General features: G+C 47.4%; 1 protein-coding gene across 1 annotated transcript in view; it reads right to left on the minus strand.

The window, feature by feature from the left end:
* Positions 1-2,365: 2,365 nt before the first annotated feature.
* The window catches only part of RAB41 (RAB41, member RAS oncogene family), a 29,266-nt gene continuing 12,541 nt past the window's right edge, over positions 2,366-19,090 (minus strand). Inside the window, 4 exon segments of the mRNA XM_073600779.1 lie at positions 2,366-6,450; positions 11,390-11,456; positions 13,583-13,600; positions 13,602-13,677. Of these exon segments, the coding sequence (XP_073456880.1) occupies positions 6,386-6,450; positions 11,390-11,456; positions 13,583-13,600; positions 13,602-13,677 (226 nt within the window). The 3' untranslated portion in view covers positions 2,366-6,385.

Raw genomic sequence — 19,090 nt, forward strand, 5'->3', positions numbered from 1 at the left:
TGTTCTTTTATTAAAGTGTTACTAAACCCACAACAGTAAAATCAGTCTGTATAGGCAGCATAATATGCTTGTTATACTCACTGTGGAACTTAAGGGGTTAATCCTCAGCATTGTGTAAAAAGGCTGTTTGATCCTGTATGCACAGATCCCCCCCTCCTGCACTGTCTATCTGGGGAAGGCAGGCTAACACAGGCAGGGTAGAAGACCTGCACATGCTCAGTTGTGTCTTTTATGCTGGAGAGAATAATCACTTGTTCTCAGAGCTAGCAGGGTCACATGATATTGACATCACACATGTGGGCGTGTATACAGGCTGAAGTCTCCTCCTACCCGAACTCTTAGCACTGGAGAAACTGTGCAGTTTATCATGTAACTGTGGTATACAGATCAGCTAAACCGGTATATAGTGTCAATATTTTACTGTAAAAAGATTTATAAGCTGTGGGCACTGTGGGGGGAGGGGGGCAGATGAACTATTTTCATATTACTGGATTTAGTAACACATTAAGCATCCCAAGTTTACTTACAGTCACCCTATTAGGATCCGCATTTGCCAGAAATGGTGTGTGGCACATATAAAAAGTGCATTGTGCCCATACAAGTATACCGGGTTTCAGTAGGGTAGTGTGAGTGGGGCCACATGGGCGTTTGCCCCGGGTGCAAAATGAATACAAGGATTCAGGCTGAGGAGAGGTAGGAGATCGGTCTGTCTACACTCCTGTTCTGCTCTGGTCAGCAGCACACTCCCTCCTCTCAGGCTGTATGGGTGGGTCCGGCTGGGCTGTTCTAGGGTGGAGTTGAGTGGCACACTCCCGCTTGGTGCAGTTGAGGATGGCTCCGGTCTCTTTTTTTTCTTTACAGGACTAATGCCAAGCAGCATACTGTGAAAAGGAGGAGGGGTGTAATCGGGGACATTAATTGGAAGTTGGGGTGCACAATATGGGGGAGGAAGGACTGGGAGGTGCATATTGGGGGTATGGAAAAGAGGGAGGGCAGGGGTGAGGGTGCGGAGGGACTGGGAGTTGCACATTGGGGGCATGGAAAGGGGGGGGCAGTTGTGAGGGTGCATAATGAGGGGAAGGATGGGGAGGTGCACTTTGGGGGTATGGAAAAAGGGGGAGGTGCATAATGAGGGGGTGGAAGGACTGGGAGGTGCACATTGGGGGTATGGAAAGGGGTAGCGTGAGGGTGCATAATAAAGGGGGTGGAAGGACTGGGAGGTGCCTATTGGGGGTATGGAAAAGAGGCGGATGGGCAGGGGTGAGGGTGCATGAGGGGGTGGAAGGTCTGGGAGGTGCACACTAGGGGTATGGAAAGGAGGGGGGGGAGGCGCAGGAGGGTGGAAGAACTGGAAGGTGTACATTGGGGGTATGGAAAGGGCAGGGTGAGGGTGCATAATGAGGGTGAAAGGACAGGAAAGTGTACATTGGGGTATGGGGAAAAAAAAAAGGGGGGGGGGAGTGGGTATGCATAATGTGTGGGTGGAAGGACTGGGAGGTGCACATTGGGGGGTATGAAAAAAGGGGGGTGCATAATAAGGGGGTGAAAGGTGCACATTGGGGGTATAGAGGGGGGCAGGAGTGAGGGCGCATAATGAGGGGGTGAACGGACTGGGAGGTGCACATAGGGGGTATGGAAAGGGGGTGCAGGAATGAGGGTGAAAGGAATGGGAGGTGCGCATAATGAGGGAGTGGAAGGTGCACATTGGGGGTATAGAAGGGGGGCAGGAGTGAGGGTGCATAATGAGGGTGGAAGAACGGGAAAGTGTACATTGGGCTATGGAAAAAAAAAAAAAGGGGGGGGGGGGGGGGAGTGGGTATGGAAAAAGGGGGTGGAAGGTGCACATTGGGGGTATAGAAGGGGGGCAGGAGTGAGGGTGCATAATGAGGGGGTGGAAGGACTGGGAGGTGCACATAGGGGGTATGGAAAGGGGGTGCAGGAACGAGGGTGAAAGGAATGGGAGGTGCACATTGCGGGTATGGAAAAAGGGGGGGGACAGAAGTGAGGATGTATAATGAGGGGGAGGAAGGTGCACATTGGGGGTATAGAAGGAGGGGCAGGAGTGAGGGTGCATGGGGGGTGCACATTGGGGGTATGTAAAAAAAAAAAAAAAAAGGGGTGGGATTCATGTTGTAGAAGAAAGCTGGGAACACGGGGGGGGGGGGGGGGGGACGGACGGACTGAGGTAAGGCACAGATTTTCTTATTACGTACCAGGAACGGACTCAGGGAGTGCCAATGGTCTACAGGTTAGGCAGGGGGCGCAATACTTGCCTAGCCCCCCCTAGAAACTGACAAATCCCCTCCCCCAATGTAGGGTTTCCCACCCACAGGAGACACGACGACAATCAGAGTCAGACAAGAAGAAGGGTGAGAGGTGAATATTTTATTGAGTGACACAGCTGTGTTCATATAGTAGATACGCCATTATATCACACCTATTTGTAGTACAGCTATGAAGTAGTAATATGGGGCGGATACGCAACAAAAAGACATTGATAGGAGTATTGAAGTGGAAAGGACAGCTTCACTATATAATTAATCCATTATCAATATTTTTTAAGCTTTTATTCTTTTACGTTTTTTTGTACAATTCAGAGATTTGCAATAAAACGATACACCTGACGGACCGCAGGCTCTAGCCCTGTACACAGAAATAAAAGTAACCGGCGTGGTGACGTCACCAGGATGCAGCACAAAGCAGAGGAGCCGGCGCACACACACCGTTCAAAGGTCTCCGATAAGGAACCAAACGCAGGTGGTTTTGTGTGCTTTATTGTCGCTTGAACTTCAAACAGATGATAAAGTGATAAAAAAAAAAAAGATAAAAAGGCCGGCGCTACAGGATGGAGGGCGGAGCAAAGGGGCGAGATGGATAATTTAGTGCAGATACTTTGTGTTTATTGATGTCACCCATCTGGGGGCGTGGCGTTTCCTCCAGGTCGGAGATAACTATGCAACAGGAAAAATTTTCTTATTGAATACAAAATTTGGGTCTGCCCCCCTCGTGTCGCATGGAAAGAGACCGGGCGATGACATCAGAATTGAGAAAACTTTATTGTTCCAGGCAACAAATGCAGAGGGTACAACAGATGGCGCTCACTTTGATAATGTTTCACCCCAAATAAGGAGGTTTAATTGAAGAGGAGGAGTGAGGAGGAGTGAGGAGGGTGGGCTGACCTCCGGTGTTCTTTGTCCAGAACAATAAAGTTTTATCAATGCTGATGTCATCAAAGCGTGGACCATCCCTTTTCTGGTAAATAGAAATACATTACAGGGATTTAGCTACAGATAATTAAAATAAATGGATGGTGATAAATAAAAATGGATGGTGAGCCCATAGAAACTAGGAAGTCCCTCCTGTGGTCTCCTCTACTGGATGTCGTCATATCAGATACGTCCACGTCCTCCAAGAAGTAGAAAGGGGCATGCCGTGGTCACGTCCTCTGCCGTCTATTCTCACATAAAGGCAAATCTGACCTCCTTTCCTAGTCCTATATATCTTACAAAACATATCCCAAGTTCAGAGCTACCTATCAACAGCTTCCACAGTCTTCTGCTCACCATTGTTCAGAGATGGTCTTCAATGCTTCAGAAAAAAAAGCTGCAGCCTGTGGGCTCCATGTGGCCCTTTGTCACTCCTGTGTGGCCCTTGTGCCTCCTGCAGACACTAACCTGTGTTTCCCCCTATTGCCTTGGTATAGCCGTGACCTCTAGCAGTCGCATGTATTGTCTCCAGTCTGTGCCCTGAAATATCCTCAGTCAACAATTCCTACAGCATATTCTGTCTCTGACCAACCCCTCTAGCATGACCCCAGTCTCCCGTGACATGCCTTCAGTCTGGTCCTCTCCCATGCCACGCCCACAGTAGCTGATCAACTCTTGTAGCATGCCCACAGTTTCTGGCCCTCTCCCGTGCCACGCCCACAGTCTCTGGCCCTCTCCCGTGCCACGCCCAGTCTCAGCCCCTCTCCCGTACCACGCCCACAGTCTCAGCCCCTCTCCCGTGCCATGGCCAGTCTCTGGCCCTCTCCCGTGCCACGCCCACAGTCTCTGGCCCACTCTCGTGCCACGCCCACAGTCTCTGGCCCTCTTTCGTGCCACGCCCAGTCTCTGGCCCTCTCCCGTGCCACGCCCACAGTCTCTGGCCCTCTTTCGTGCCACGCCCAGTCTCTGGCCCTCTCCCGTGCCACGCCCACAGTCCCTCTCCCGTGCCACGCCCACAGTTCCTGGGCCTCTCCCATGCCACGCCCACAGTAGCTGATCAACTCTTGTAGCATGCCGGCAGTCTCTGGCCCTCTCCTGTGCCACGCCCACAGTCTCTGGCCCTCTCCCGTGCCATGCCCAGTCTCTGGCCCTCTCCCGTGCCACGCCCACAGTCTCTGGCCCTCTCCCGTGCCACGCCCACAGTCTCTGGCCCTCTCCCGTGCCACGCCCACAGTCTCTGGCCCTCTCCCGTGCCATGCCCAGTCTCTGGCCCTCTCCCGTGCCACACCCACAGTCTCTGGCCCTCTCCCGCATCATGCCCAGTCTCTGGCCCTCTCCCGTGTCACGCCCACAGTCCCTCTCCCGTGGCACGCCCACAGTCCCTGGGCCGCTCCCATGCCACTCCCACAGTAGCTGATCAACTCTTGTAGCATGCTGGCAGTCTCTGACCCTCTCCTGAATATTATTGTGAGATCATTTGGTGATCTAAAAAGAGGCCTCTGCTTCCACACAGAGAGCGAGGGTCCTTCTCTGCAGCATGCTGGCAGGGGACAGGCTTTTCAATGCAAGCTGGGGCTGCTTTCTAAAGAAAACCAAGTGTAGGACTGTGAACCTGGAGAGTACTTAACCGATTAAAATCAACTGAGCTTTAAATTGTCTTTTTAAAATAATAATAATTAAATGAGTCAAACCTGTCCTGGTTGCTATGGGCAACAGCAGCACACTTCCATCTGCACCGGAGACCATAGAACGGCCCCAGGACTCTGTGCAATGACTCTCTCTACAAGACCTCCAGTGTAAAGCTCTTATCTATTCCATGAAGTCACCCCCCATAGGCAGTTAGTGGATGTAAACCCCGCAGACCAGCACCACAAAAGTCAGAATCAGAATAAAACAAAAATGCTCACTAAAAACACTCATTAGAAAATATACTTTGTTTTTTGCAGTATTTGATTCCTAACCCCCCCCCCCCCCCGCTACCCGCTGAAGCCAGCGCCATCTTGGAAGCTTTCATGTGTTTTCTGCCCCTTAAACCTGCTTCTGCACCCCCTAAATCTCGCACATGCTCAGATCAAAAGCTCCCCAAGCCTCGCTTTGGATTCCGAGTTATTACGTTTACTCCCACTGACTTCACTGGTCAGGTGGGATTTCAGGAAGAAAAAAATAAAAAAATAAAAAGAAAGGAGCCGCCCCTCAGGAACAGTTTGGTTGCACCCAACGTCCTACTCTTGCCGGTGGCGCCATCCAATCCATCCGTAATGAAGATCTGCCGCGTCCTTTCAATGAACGGGAGAGAAAAAAGGAGAAAATCGCAAACTGAGCGCCATACCGGATAGAAATATATTCCCGGCACTCCGCAAATCTCGCCCACGGTGCGTGACAGCGCGCAAGTGATGTCACCGCGGCGTACAGCCGTCTCTCGGCAAGGAGGTTATAGAGGATTCGCGCTGAGGCTGCTACAAAGTATGTCGTACCCGATGACCGATGACGTGGAACTTTCTAAATAAATCCGATCGTTCTATCAGCAGACCTTTCATAGTGACTGGGGGGAGCGCACTTACCACAGGGATGTAGAAGTCAGATAAAAAAAATTATCCTGAATAAAACAAAGTTGACCCATAAAAAGAAAAGAAATAAACTGGAAACAATGAATCGGAAATAAAACAAACATTCGACTTTTGTACAGACGCCTTCCTAGTGAGATCGAAGGTGCGACTTGCGTCCACAACCGCTGCATCCTGGCTCGTTCACCGCCACAAACAAGAACATGTCGGCACAAATTTGTTTCCATTAACTTTTGTCACATTGAGAGAGAGAGAATTAAGAGGGGCCCCCCCCCAAACCCCCCCCACCGGTTCTGAAGGAGGGGGAAGGGGACCCCCAAAGTGCAAGAAATAAAAACTCTACATACAGAAAATCTCATTCTCCAACCGTACACAACACCATGCAGTTTGAGTGAGATGAGGCGGGCTTGTGGCTTTGTTCCCAGGGGGGTCCCACCCCTCCCCCCCCCACCCCCCTGTAAGATGACGGAGCACACACTGCATCCACACACTGGGAATCTAAGAGATAAATAGACACTTTGATTTCCGTTTTTTTTTTTTTTTTCTTTTGTTGTTGTTTATGCATTTGGACGGCAGCGGGATCTCCGGCGCAGACCGCGGAATATCCGGGAGGTGTTAGCAGGAGCAGCCGCTTTCCGTCACTGGCTGCTCGGGCGGCTTCTCCAACTTGATGTCAATCACTGGAGGGGGCGGGGTTAAGGGAAAGAAGACACCTAGAGGACTCTGGGAAAGTCTTCTATACGGCCTGACGCCAGAGGGAGCGGGGGAGGGGGGAGGAAACTGTCACCTGATCCACTATTATCCAATCTCTACCAATCCACTGCCTGCTTCTCCCTCAACTACTGCAACTCCCTTCTGATTGGCTGACCTCTACAACAGCCGATCCCCCGCCTCAGCTTATCATGCATGCTGCTGCCAGACTCCTCCTCCTTCCCACTCAATGTTCTCCAGACTCCTCCTCCTTCCCACTCAATGTTCTCCAGACTCCTCCTCCTTCCCACTCAATGTTCTCCAGCAGACTCCTCCTCCTTCCCACTCAATGTTCTCCAGCAGACTCCTCCTTCCCACTCAATGTTCTCCAGACTCCTCCTCCTTCCCACTCAATGTTCTCCAGACTCCTCCTCCTTCCCACTCAATGTTCTCCAGCAGACTCCTCCTCCTTCCCACTCAGTGTTCTCCAGCAGACTCCTCCTCCTTCCCACTCAATGTTCTCCAGCAGACTCCTCCTCCTTCCCACTCAATGTTCTCCAGACTCCTCCTCCTTCCCACTCAATGTTCTCCAGACTCCTCCTCCTTCCCACTCAATGTTCTCCAGCAGACTCCTCCTCCTTCCCACTCAATGTTCTCCAGCAGACTCCTCCTCCTTCCCACTCAATGTTCTCCAGCAGACTCCTCCTCCTTCCCACTCAATGTTCTCCAGACTCCTCCTCCTTCCCACTCAATGTTCTCCAGACTCCTCCTCCTTCCCACTCAATGTTCTCCAGACTCCTCCTCCTTCCCACTCAATGTTCTCCAGACTCCTCCTCCTTCCCACTCAATGTTCTCCAGACTCCTCCTCCTTCCCACTCAATGTTCTCCAGCAGACTCCTCCTCCTTCCCACTCAATGTTCTCCAGCAGACTCCTCCTCCTTCCCACTCAATGTTCTCCAGCAGACTCCTCCTTCCCACTCAATGTTCTCCAGACTCCTCCTCCTTCCCACTCAATGTTCTCCAGACTCCTCCTCCTTCCCACTCAATGTTCTCCAGCAGACTCCTCCTCCTTCCCACTCAATGTTCTCCAGCAGACTCCTCCTCCTTCCCACTCAATGTTCTCCAGACTCCTCCTCCTTCCCACTCAATGTTCTCCAGACTCCTCCTCCTTCCCACTCAATGTTCTCCAGCAGACTCCTCCTCCTTCCCACTCAATGTTCTCCAGCAGACTCCTCCTCCTTCCCACTCAATGTTCTCCAGCAGACTCCTCCTCCTTCCCACTCAATGTTCTCCAGCAGACTCCTCCTCCTTCCCACTCAATGTTCTCCAGACTCCTCCTCCTTCCCACTCAATGTTCTCCAGACTCCTCCTCCTTCCCACTCAATGTTCTCCAGACTCCTCCTCCTTCCCACTCAATGTTCTCCAGACTCCTCCTCCTTCCCACTCAATGTTCTCCAGACTCCTCCTCCTTCCCACTCAATGTTCTCCAGCAGACTCCTCCTCCTTCCCACTCAATGTTCTCCAGCAGACGACTCCTCCTTCCCACTCAATGTTCTCCAGCAGACTCCTCCTCCTTCCCACTCAATGTTCTCCAGCAGACTCCTCCTCCTTCCCACTCAATGTTCTCCAGCAGACTCCTCCTCCTTCCCACTCAATGTTCTCCAGCAGACTCCTCCTCCTTCCCACTCAATGTTCTCCAGCAGACTCCTCCTCCTTCCCACTCAATGTTCTCCAGCAGACTCCTCCTCCTTCCCACTCAATGTTCTCCAGACTCCTCCTCCTTCCCCACTCAATGTTCTCCAGACTCCTCCTCCTTCCCACTCAATGTTCTCCAGCAGACTCCTCCTCCTTCCCACTCAATGTTCTCCAGCAGACTCCTCCTCCTTCCCACTCAATGTTCTCCAGCAGACTCCTCCTCCTTCCCACTCAATGTTCTCCAGCAGACTCCTCCTCCTTCTCAATGTTCTCCAGCAGACTCCTCCTCCTTCCCAATGTTCTCCAGACTCCTCCTCCTTCCCACTCAATGTTCTCCAGACTCCTCCTCCTTCCCACTCAATGTTCTCCAGCAGACTCCTCCTCCTTCCCACTCAATGTTCTCCAGACTCCTCCTCCTTCCCACTCAATGTTCTCCAGCAGACTCCTCCTCCTTCCCACTCAATGTTCTCCAGCAGACTCCTCCTCCTTCCCACTCAATGTTCTCCAGACTCCTCCTCCTTCCCACTCAATGTTCTCCAGCAGACTCCTCCTCCTTCCCACTCAATGTTCTCCAGACTCCTCCTCCTTCCCACTCAATGTTCTCCAGCAGACTCCTCCTCCTTCCCACTCAATGTTCTCCAGACTCCTCCTCCTTCCCACTCAATGTTCTCCAGACTCCTCCTCCTTCCCACTCAATGTTCTCCAGCAGACTCCTCCTCCTTCCCACTCAATGTTCTCCAGCAGACTCCTCCTTCCCCACTCAATGTTCTCCAGACTCCTCCTCCTTCCCACTCAATGTTCTCCAGACTCCTCCTCCTTCCCACTCAATGTTCTCCAGCAGACTCCTCCTCCTTCCCACTCAATGTTCTCCAGCAGACTCCTCCTCCTTCCCACTCAATGTTCTCCAGCAGACTCCTCCTCCTTCCCACTCAATGTTCTCCAGCAGACTCCTCCTCCTTCCCACTCAATGTTCTCCAGCAGACTCCTCCTCCTTCCCACTCAATGTTCTCCAGACTCCTCCTCCTTCCCACTCAATGTTCTCCAGACTCCTCCTCCTTCCCACTCAATGTTCTCCAGACTCCTCCTCCTTCCCACTCAATGTTCTCCAGCAGACTCCTCCTCCTTCCCACTCAATGTTCTCCAGCAGACTCCTCCTCCTTCCCACTCAATGTTCTCCAGCAGACTCCTCCTCCTTCCCACTCAATGTTCTCCAGCAGACTCCTCCTCCTTCCCACTCAATGTTCTCCAGACTCCTCCTCCTTCCCACTCAATGTTCTTCAGACTCCTCCTCCTTCCCACTCAATGTTCTCCAGACTCCTCCTCCTTCCCAATGTTCTCCAGCAGACTCCTCCTCCTTCCCACTCAATGTTCTCCAGACTCCTCCTCCTTCCCACTCAATGTTCTCCAGACTCCTCCTCCTTCCCACTCAATGTTCTCCAGCAGACTCCTCCTCCTTCCCACTCAATGTTCTCCAGCAGACTCCTCCTCCTTCCCACTCAATGTTCTCCAGACTCCTCCTCCTTCCCACTCAATGTTCTCCAGACTCCTCCTCCTTCCCACTCAATGTTCTTCAGACTCCTCCTCCTTCCCACTCAATGTTCTCCAGACTCCTCCTCCTTCCCACTCAATGTTCTCCAGACTCCTCCTCCTTCCCACTCAATGTTCTCCAGACTCCTCCTCCTTCCCACTCAATGTTCTCCAGACTCCTCCTCCTTCCCACTCAATGTTCTCCAGCAGACTCCTCCTCCTTCCCACTCAATGTTCTCCAGACTCCTCCTCCTTCCCACTCAATGTTCTCCACCCCCCCCCCCCCCCCCCCAGGTAATCCTTGAAAACTCATCTCTTCAGAGAACACTAAAGAGGTTGTAAACCCTCAGTGCATCCTATGCATTAAGGTGAAAAAAACACCTGGCAGTCACCACTGCCCCCCCCCCACCGTTTTACTTACCCAATCCCCTTCATCTTCTTCGGCAAGGACGCGCCGTCCTTCTCGCCACTGAGTCTCCGGCTTTGATTGGATAGATTGATAGCAGCACAGCCATTGGCTCCCGCTGCTGTCAATCAAATCCAATGACCTGGGCGTCGGGGGGGAGGAGCCGCGAGGGACCCCAGAAGAGGAGGATCGGGGCTACTCTGTGCAAAACGAGCTGCACAGAGGGGGCAAGTATGACATGTTTGTTATTTAAAAAAAACAAAAAACAAAAAACTAAGCTTTAGTATCACTTAAAGGATCACTAAAGATATATATATATATTTTTTTTAAATAACAAACATGTTATAGTAACCTCCACTGTGCAGCTCGTTTTGCACAGGGTGGCCCCCGAACCTCGACTTCTGGGGGTCCCTCAGCGGCTGTCTCGGCTCCCCCCCACAAGGACTCAACACCTTCATGCGAGCTCCCTCACATGGTGGTGAGTGCTTGCGGGCGGCGCGCTCGTGTGATACAGCCGCTCACTGTGTCACTCAGCCCGCCCCCCGGCGCGCCGTTTTATTGGATGTGATTGACAGCAGCACGAGCCAATGGCTGCACTGCTTTCAACCATCCATTGTTAACCAATCAACGGCAGGCTGAGTGGCAAAGAGGATGTCAGGGGCGAGCGCGGGACTTTCGAGGGGTCAGGTAAGTAAAACGAGGGGGGGGGGGGGGGGCGGCGGAATTGTCTGATGTTTTTTTGCATGGAATGCATTAAAGGTGAAAAAACTTTAACCTTTACAACCCCTTTAATCTAAAATCTGAACCTTTTCTTTCTCCATCAGCTCATCCTCCACATTTACTACCCTTTGTATCATTTGCCCCTCCCTTTACGATTTTAAGGAGCATGGGCCCTTTGTACCCCGGTCTTGCATGGTCTTCCTTTATAACAGGGATATGCAATTAGCGGACCTCCAGCTGTTGCAGAACTACAAGTCCCATGAGGCATAGCAAGACTCTGACATTCACAAGCATCACACCCAGAGGCAGAGGCATGATGGGACTTGTAGTTTTGCAACAGCTGGAGGTCCGTTATTGCATATCCCTGGTTTATATAGTGTAAAGTGTAGGCTCCACACTATATGAGTCCTTCTGCTCCTGGCAATGAACAGAGTAGCAGGGGAGTGAAGGAAGGTAATTATATTTCGGGGGATTAGATCACCACCCCCATTATCCTGGCCTTACAAATACAAAAAGGGGTTTGCTTGTAAGCCGTGTCTCCGCCTCCTCCTGTCTGCATTCCCGCCATGAACAAAGGATACTGTCCTCTTTACTCTTCTCCGGTGTGCTGTCCATGCCGGGTAAAGCGGCAGCCACACGGCGGAACAGCTGGAATTATAAGAAGAACGCAGATCAAAAGATTTGATACATACATCAATGGGTCAGTGTTAATATATACAAGACGGGCACTGCAAGCTTGAGAGCCCCAAAAAAATTCTCACCCCATTATATTCCTTTTTAGTCCCGATTCTCCCCCCCCCCCCCCCACGTGTTGTGATTTCATTTTTTGTTGGAAATGAGCTTTTAGTGGAAATGCTGCTTCCTGCAGTGCTCTGTGCTGGCAGAGCTGAGTAACAGCCACACCCCTCACAGAGGGAAGAGCTGGGGGATGCATGTTCAGAATTCATACCAACACTTTACAATTACAGCAGGAGAGTCTAATATGACTGTGCGGTCCTATGGGCACCAGATAAGACTCCGTACACTAGAACAGACCTCTATTATAGTATATTGAGTCCAATCTGGTGCTTATTGGACTTCACAGTCAGAATTAGACTCCTCTGCACACCTGCTGTCCAGGTAAATCCTGAGTCTCAGCACAGCATTGTTTACATTTTGGTCCCCATATATACGGCCTGTCAGCATTAAGTGGAGTTCCACCCAAAAAGTGGAATTTTCGCTCATCTGTCGGGGAGGGAGGTGGGGGGGGGGGGGGGGTTACCTGTTTTTGACAGGTACCCTGTCCCCACTTCCACCGGACCTCCCTGTGGCGAAGTACGTCAGAAGTCTGGCTCCCTGCTCCTCCCCCCCACCACCAGACCAGTGAGAGCGCACTTTGCGCATGCGCAGTAGGGACCCTAGCCATGAAGCCGCAATGTTTCACTGCTGGGTTCCCTTACCGGCAATGGCAGCGGCAGCAACCGACAGCTGATGGAAAAACATCAGCTGCGGTGCCGACATCGCTGGACTCCAGGACAGGTAGGGGATAAAATTTAGTATTTGAGGTTGGAGATTTCACTATATACACCACCCTCCTTTAAAAATTGGTTCAAATATTAGCAAGGACAAAAATTGGAGTTTGAAGGGGCACACAATCAATCAATGAGAATTGAGATTACAAAAATATATAATTTTTATTAAACATACATAATTTAGAAAAAGAGAATCTATATATCTATCTATATAAAAGAGCACAATAAAGTCCTAGTGGTCACGATACAAAAGATTGGTTGCCTCTACATGTTCAGAAGAAGCCACAATTGTGGTGAAACATGTAGAGGCAACCATTCTTTTGTATCATGCTCTTCTTTTTTTTTTTAATATATATATATATATATATATAATATATATATATATATATATATATATATATATATATATATATATATATATATATATATATATATATATATTTTGTTTCTCTTTTTCTAGATTATGTTTAATAAAAATTATATACTTTAGAAAAAAGAAACAATTTAATATATAAAAAAAGAGCACAATAAAGCCCTAGTGGTCACGATAGAAAAGAATGGTTGCCGCTACATATTTCACCACAATTGTGGCTTCTTCTGAACATGTAGAGGCAACCATTCGTTTGTATCGTGACCACTAGGGCTTTATTGTGCTCTTTTTTTTATATATTAAATTGTTTCTTTTTTCTAAAGTATATAATTTTTATTAAACATAATTTAGAAAAAGAGAAACAATATATATATAAAAAAAAGAAGAGCATGATACAAAAGAATGGTTGCCTCTACATGTTTCACCACAATGGTGGCTTCTTCTGAACATGTAGTAGAGGCAACCATTCTTTTGTATCGTGACTAGGACTTTATTGTGTTTTTTTTTTTATATAATAAATTGTTTCTCTTTTTCTAAATTATATTTCATTAAAAATTATATATTTTTGTAATATCAATTCTCATTGATTGTGTGCACCTTCAAACTCCAATTTTGTCCTTGCTAATATTTGATCCAGGACAGATAAGTGTCCTAAGAACAAAAGTCAGCGGCTACAATATGTGTACAGTATGTGTAGCTGCTGGCTCTTAATTTTTGGAGGGGGGGGGGGGACTCTGCTTTAAGGCCCACCCGCTGCGGTGTCACATGAAGAGGTTAATATAAAAAGGTGAGAAGAATCTGAGCGGAGTTTGTCTATACCTGCACTGCACAGTAAGTACAGTAATCACATGGGCTGGGTAAAGTGGGGGGGGGGGGGGGGGGGGGACACTTACCTGCTTGACATTGTACCCCGGTCTTGGCACTAGTTTCAATGAACATCACGCTGAGCTCCTTGGCTCTCTGCTCTCCCTCCTCGGTGGTGATTTGTCTGTTTATAATACGGAGAACACAGATAGAATCATAGATGTTACATTCAGCTCTGGAGGCCCCCTCCCACTTCCTATTTGTACAGCCATACATGTAAAGCAAAGACAGGCGTGTACTCCGGAGTCAGATCTCCTTAATAAAGTCTATGTCGGGGCAAAAATAAAAATAATTCACATCTCTGTAATGCACAACTCCCCATGTTTTGTCTCTTTAAAAATGCTGCAAGTAAAATATCCGTCCATCTGCCAGGAGTCCAGCGAGCTCCTCGCTGCCTCTGCGGTACTGAAGTCCCCGAAAGTGCTGTTCACTCTGCTGGACTACCAGAACGCCAACCTTTATGTTATGGAGATGAGGGGGGGAGGGGGGGGGGGGGTGTCAGGTGTCTACTTACTGCCTAATTTGGGTTTCCTATTTGCATCATAACATTGTGAGATGTTCTATTAGTGAATGCATCAGACGCTGTTTATTAATTGCACTTGTTCTTATCAATTTTTGTAGAAATAACATTTTTCCATACTTTTACTTTTGTAATATCAGCCTGTGCCGTTATATATACTCCCACTCTAAGAGGGTTTCCACATTCACTGAGGGGGGAGGAGTGGTGTTCTGTAGTGTAAGGGGGGTGGTGTTCTGTAGTGTAGGCAGGGGGGGTGTTCTGTAGTGTTGGGGGGGGGAGGGGGTGTTCTGTACTGTGGGGGGGGGGGGGGGTTCTGTACTGTAGGGGGTGGTGTTCTGTAGTGTAGGAAGGGTGCTGGTGTTCTGTAGTGTAGGCGGGGGGGGGGGGGTGTTCTGTAGTGCAGGCAGAGCTGACATTACTTGGGATTTTGGTACAGCAGAGACTGCTCTGTTAGGACTACTCGGGATTTTGGTTAGCTCAGTACAGGAAATTTTACGTTTCTGGATTTGCAGCATGCACTGCAGTGATGTGCTGAATATAGTTTTGGGTTTTTTTTTTTTTTTTTCCTTTTGCCTTGACAAATCCTAACAATCAGGATTTACAAGTTTACACTGCAGAAATGGGTAATCTTACAGCTTCCAATATCAGACAAGGAGGAGGTTATTACATGATTATCCAGCCGCGTCTCACCAACTTTATTACCCGATCCGCAGTTCGGTCACACCAAGTGCCAGAAGTACAGAGACAGGCTGCACCCCGATGACATCAGCACTGATAAAAAAAACTTTATTGTTCCAGACATAATGCAACACGGTGGTCTCTTTTAGCAGGTTACTGTGCTTATAAACAAATATTTACATTTATACATACAATAGATCCCATTTGCACTGTTTTTTTCATGACAACATGCACAGTGTTTTTTAAGAGATTTAATATTTGATTTTTTTTTTTTTATACAATTTTCTTTTGATTTTATGCTGTTTTGGTGATGTAAAAAATCCCAATATTGCTTCTCCTTTTTGTTTGATAGATTCTAGAGATGTGGCTCCTATAACTCTTACATTGGATACAATGTATGTATAAATGTAAATGTAAGAATAATTTATCAAACAAAAAGGAAAAGCAATATTGGGATTTTTTTTAGAGCAACCAAAACAGCATAAAAATCAAAAGAAAATTGTATATAAAAAAAAAAAAAAAAAACAACAATATTACATCTCTTAAAAAATATTGTGCATATTGTCATGAAATAAATATATCTATATATTTATTTTACACACACACATAATGTATATTTTTTTTTTATTTTCACGTGTGGATTTTGAAGTACATGTATTATTAACATTAGAATGAATTATAATCAGTGTGCATTACATTGTGTGCTACATAAATAGGATTTCCCCCGCTTCCCCTCATCTTTAAACCCTTTCCAGGTGAACCCCCCCCTCCCCGACACAAGGAGGGTCGCTCTGGGTAGATATTCTGGGGGACATTTACTAAAACTGAAGAGTGCAAAATCTGGTGCAGCTCTGCATGGGAGCCAATCAGCTTCCAGGTTTTATTGTCAAAGTTTAAAATATTAAAAAAAATAAATAAATATATATTTACCTGTAATGGTTTTGCACAGAGCAGCCCAGATCCTCCTCTTCTTAGCCCCCCCCCCGGCAGCACTTCTGGCCACTCCCACTCCCCAAAGCAAGCAGGTTGCTCTGTGTGTCTATTCAGACATCCTTGACCTCACTGACTTTGATTGACAGGAGTAGGAGCCAATGGTGGGCGCTGCTGTCTCAGCCAAGGAGGAAGGAGAATCCCGGACAGCGGAGGCTCTCGTGCACACCGCTGGATCGAGAGGGGGGCTCCGGTAAGCATTAGGGGGGGGGGGGGGCTGCTGCACACAGAAGATTTTTATCTTAATGCATAGAACGCACCTTCTGCCTTTTTAAAAGAATGAGTTCTCCTTTCATAAGATGTTACGTTACACCCATATTCAGGGTGTAACATGGTATGAATGCACCAGCCCCCACCCCGATCCCCAATGTGACAGCAGACCGGGGATCTTCTCCCCGTGTCTGCTGCCACAAATTAAAAAAAAAAAAAAAAAAAGGTGTGGCACTGCGTGGCTTCGCCCACCCGGCTGTGTCACTCATTCACAGTCCTCAGTGAATGGAAAACGACGAGGTCTGGCCTTTGTGGCTGTCAATGAACAATCACGGTGCTGTGAGAGCGCTGTGGAAATTGATCGAGTCTCCCTGTCAGGATGTTTCGGCTTCCCCGTACGAGGTATGAATGTACGCGGCATGAGCACGCCGATTCACTGACAGATCTGCAGGAGACCTGCATGGCATCAGCGATCCGCTGATCACCGGAGCAATGCTTTACAGCAGGGATAATTAGCGGACCTCCAGCTGTTGCGGAACTACAAGTCCCATGAGGCATAGCAAGACTGACAGCCACAAGCATCACACCCAGAGGCAGAGGCATGATGGGACTTGTAGTTTCGCAACAGCTGGAGGTCCGATAATTGCATATCCTTGCTTTACAGCAGGGGTCTCAAACAGGCGGTCCTCCAGCTGTTGCGAAACTACAATTCCCATGAGGCATTACAAGGCTGACAGTTACAAGCATGACTCCCACAGGCAAAGGCATGATGGGACTTGTAGTTTTGCAATAGCTGGAGGTCCGCTAGTTTGAGACCCCCTGCTTTACCGGCTCCCAAAACAAACAAACAAAAAAAAATAAATGTACATTTGTTATTTTTTGTCAAAAAGGTGAACTTATCCTTTAACTGAACAAGCTGAAGTTAGAAGCAGATTGGGCGCACAGCTGCACCCGATTTTGCACTCTCCCAGGTTGAGTAAACCAACCCCCCTCTGTGTTGTTGTCTGGAACAATAAAGTTTTATTAACTGATGTCATTGGAGCCCAGCTGTCCTCCAGTGGGGGGTGAGCTCCAATAGGCTGGCACCTGTGCCCGCAGACCGTTAAGCTTGTGAGCGGCGGCTTCTCCAGGTCGTTAAAACACAGTAAAGTTTCCTTCATTGTAAAGCGCTGACGCCGCCCCGGAGAGAGAGAGGGGGGTGTGGCGGGGAGCGCAGACTACGCTTTGCTGGTCACCAGCAAGAAACGTACCTGTGTGACAACACATCCTGCTTTATACAAGACATTCATTCAGTCCCCCGTGTTGCCTCTCGCCCTCTGCACAGAAACCTGTCTATAGCAATGGAACAAAACCAAAATGAAACGGAAATGAAAAAAAAAAAATGAAAAAAAAGTACAACAAACCAAAAAAAGAAACATGGAAGAAAATAAAAATATAACAGCTTGTAAAGAAAATAAGAAAAAAAAAACATCAACAAAAACTGAATGGATGGCAATAAACGCATGTAGACTAGGAGCTCTGAGATTACTGTGACTGCAAAATTATATTTTATTGGATGAATAAAAAAAAATAAATAAATAAATAAAAAAGTTAAAAAAAAAAAAAAAACACAAATGCTTCAGTTTTCAAAAAATACACTTAATCCTGGTTTACATGGGAAGTGGATCATGTCTATGAAACGCGTCGGACCACAATCTATATATCATTATATAGATAGATAGATAGATCTATACATACATCTATCTATCCATCTATATTTATATATTTATTTTTGTTAAAATTATATATTAACATGTTATGAATCTGTTGGAATGATTGTATCGTTACCAATGTCTATAATATATGTTGTACAACAAAAAGACATTTTTCTTCTAGACACACATTTAACCACCCCCCACACATTTAAAAAAAAAAAAAAAAAAAAAAGGAGGCCATAATTATATCCACTATTTTGTAGACTCTATAACTTTAGCGCAAACCAATCAATATACGCTTATTGCGATTTTTTTTTTTTTAACCAAAAATATGTATAATACATATCAGCCTAAACTGATGAAGAAAATTTTTTTTCTATAGCATGAAGTAAAAAATAGTTTTTTTTTTCAAAATTGTCACTTTTTCTTTTTTTTTTTATAGCGCAAAAAATAAAAACCGCAGGAGGTGATCAAATACCACCAAAAGAAAAAAAAAAAAAAAAAGTCAATTTTGTTTGTGTACAGCGTCGCACGACCGCGCAATTGTCAGTTAAATCGACGCAGTGCCGAATCGCAAAAAAATGGCCTGGTCATTAAGGGGGGCAAATCCTTCCGGGGGGGGCTAAAGTGGTTAAATAAAAGAAATTGTGTTTTATGTATGTTCATGATGGGACTTGTAGTTTTGCAACAGCTGGAGGTCCGCTAATTGCATATCCCTGCTTTAGATAGTTATGATGTAATAAGTGGAAAAAAAAAAAAAAAAAAGTATGGGGAGGAGATGCAGGACACCGTCAGCAAAATCGATCAATATAGAGTCCAGGGGGTCTCAAACTGGCGCCCCCTCCAGCTGTTTGTGAAACTACAAAGTCCCAGGAGGCATTGCAAGGCTGACAGTTACAAAGCATGACTTCCCTCAGGCAGAGGCATGATGGGACTTGTAGCTGGAGGGCCACCAGTTGGAGGCCCCGGATATAGACCCCCCCTCCCAAAAAAAAAAAAAAAGAATAATAAAAAAAAAAAAAAAAAAAAAAAACACACAGCGTGTCTGCTAGGCCTAGAAATGATACGACTAAACAGATGAAAGCCGATTTCTGGGCACCCTCCTAGTTACAATGTTGCACTGGAAAGAGGAAACTGAGGAAATGCTTCCTTCTGCCTGCAGCTGACTGATGACATCATCACAGCCTAGGCAAAGTCACTGACTGGAGCTCAAGGACAGTTTTTTTTTAAACATAAAAAAGTGGAGATCTTCTGAACAATCATCCTGGCTCCTGTATATTGTGACAGGTCAGGGATGTATCCCAAGCTGACAGGTCCACTTTAAATCCTATTGGTTGTATTTAAAGTGATGTTCCAGCTGAAAAAATTATTATTTTTTTTTTTTTTTTTAAGTCAGCAGCTACAAACACTGTAGCTGCTGACTTTTAATAAGCACACTTACCGGT

Source organism: Aquarana catesbeiana, linkage group LG09 (genome assembly GCF_042186555.1).
Source record: "Aquarana catesbeiana isolate 2022-GZ linkage group LG09, ASM4218655v1, whole genome shotgun sequence".
In the NCBI taxonomy this organism is placed as follows: domain Eukaryota; kingdom Metazoa; phylum Chordata; class Amphibia; order Anura; family Ranidae; genus Aquarana; species Aquarana catesbeiana.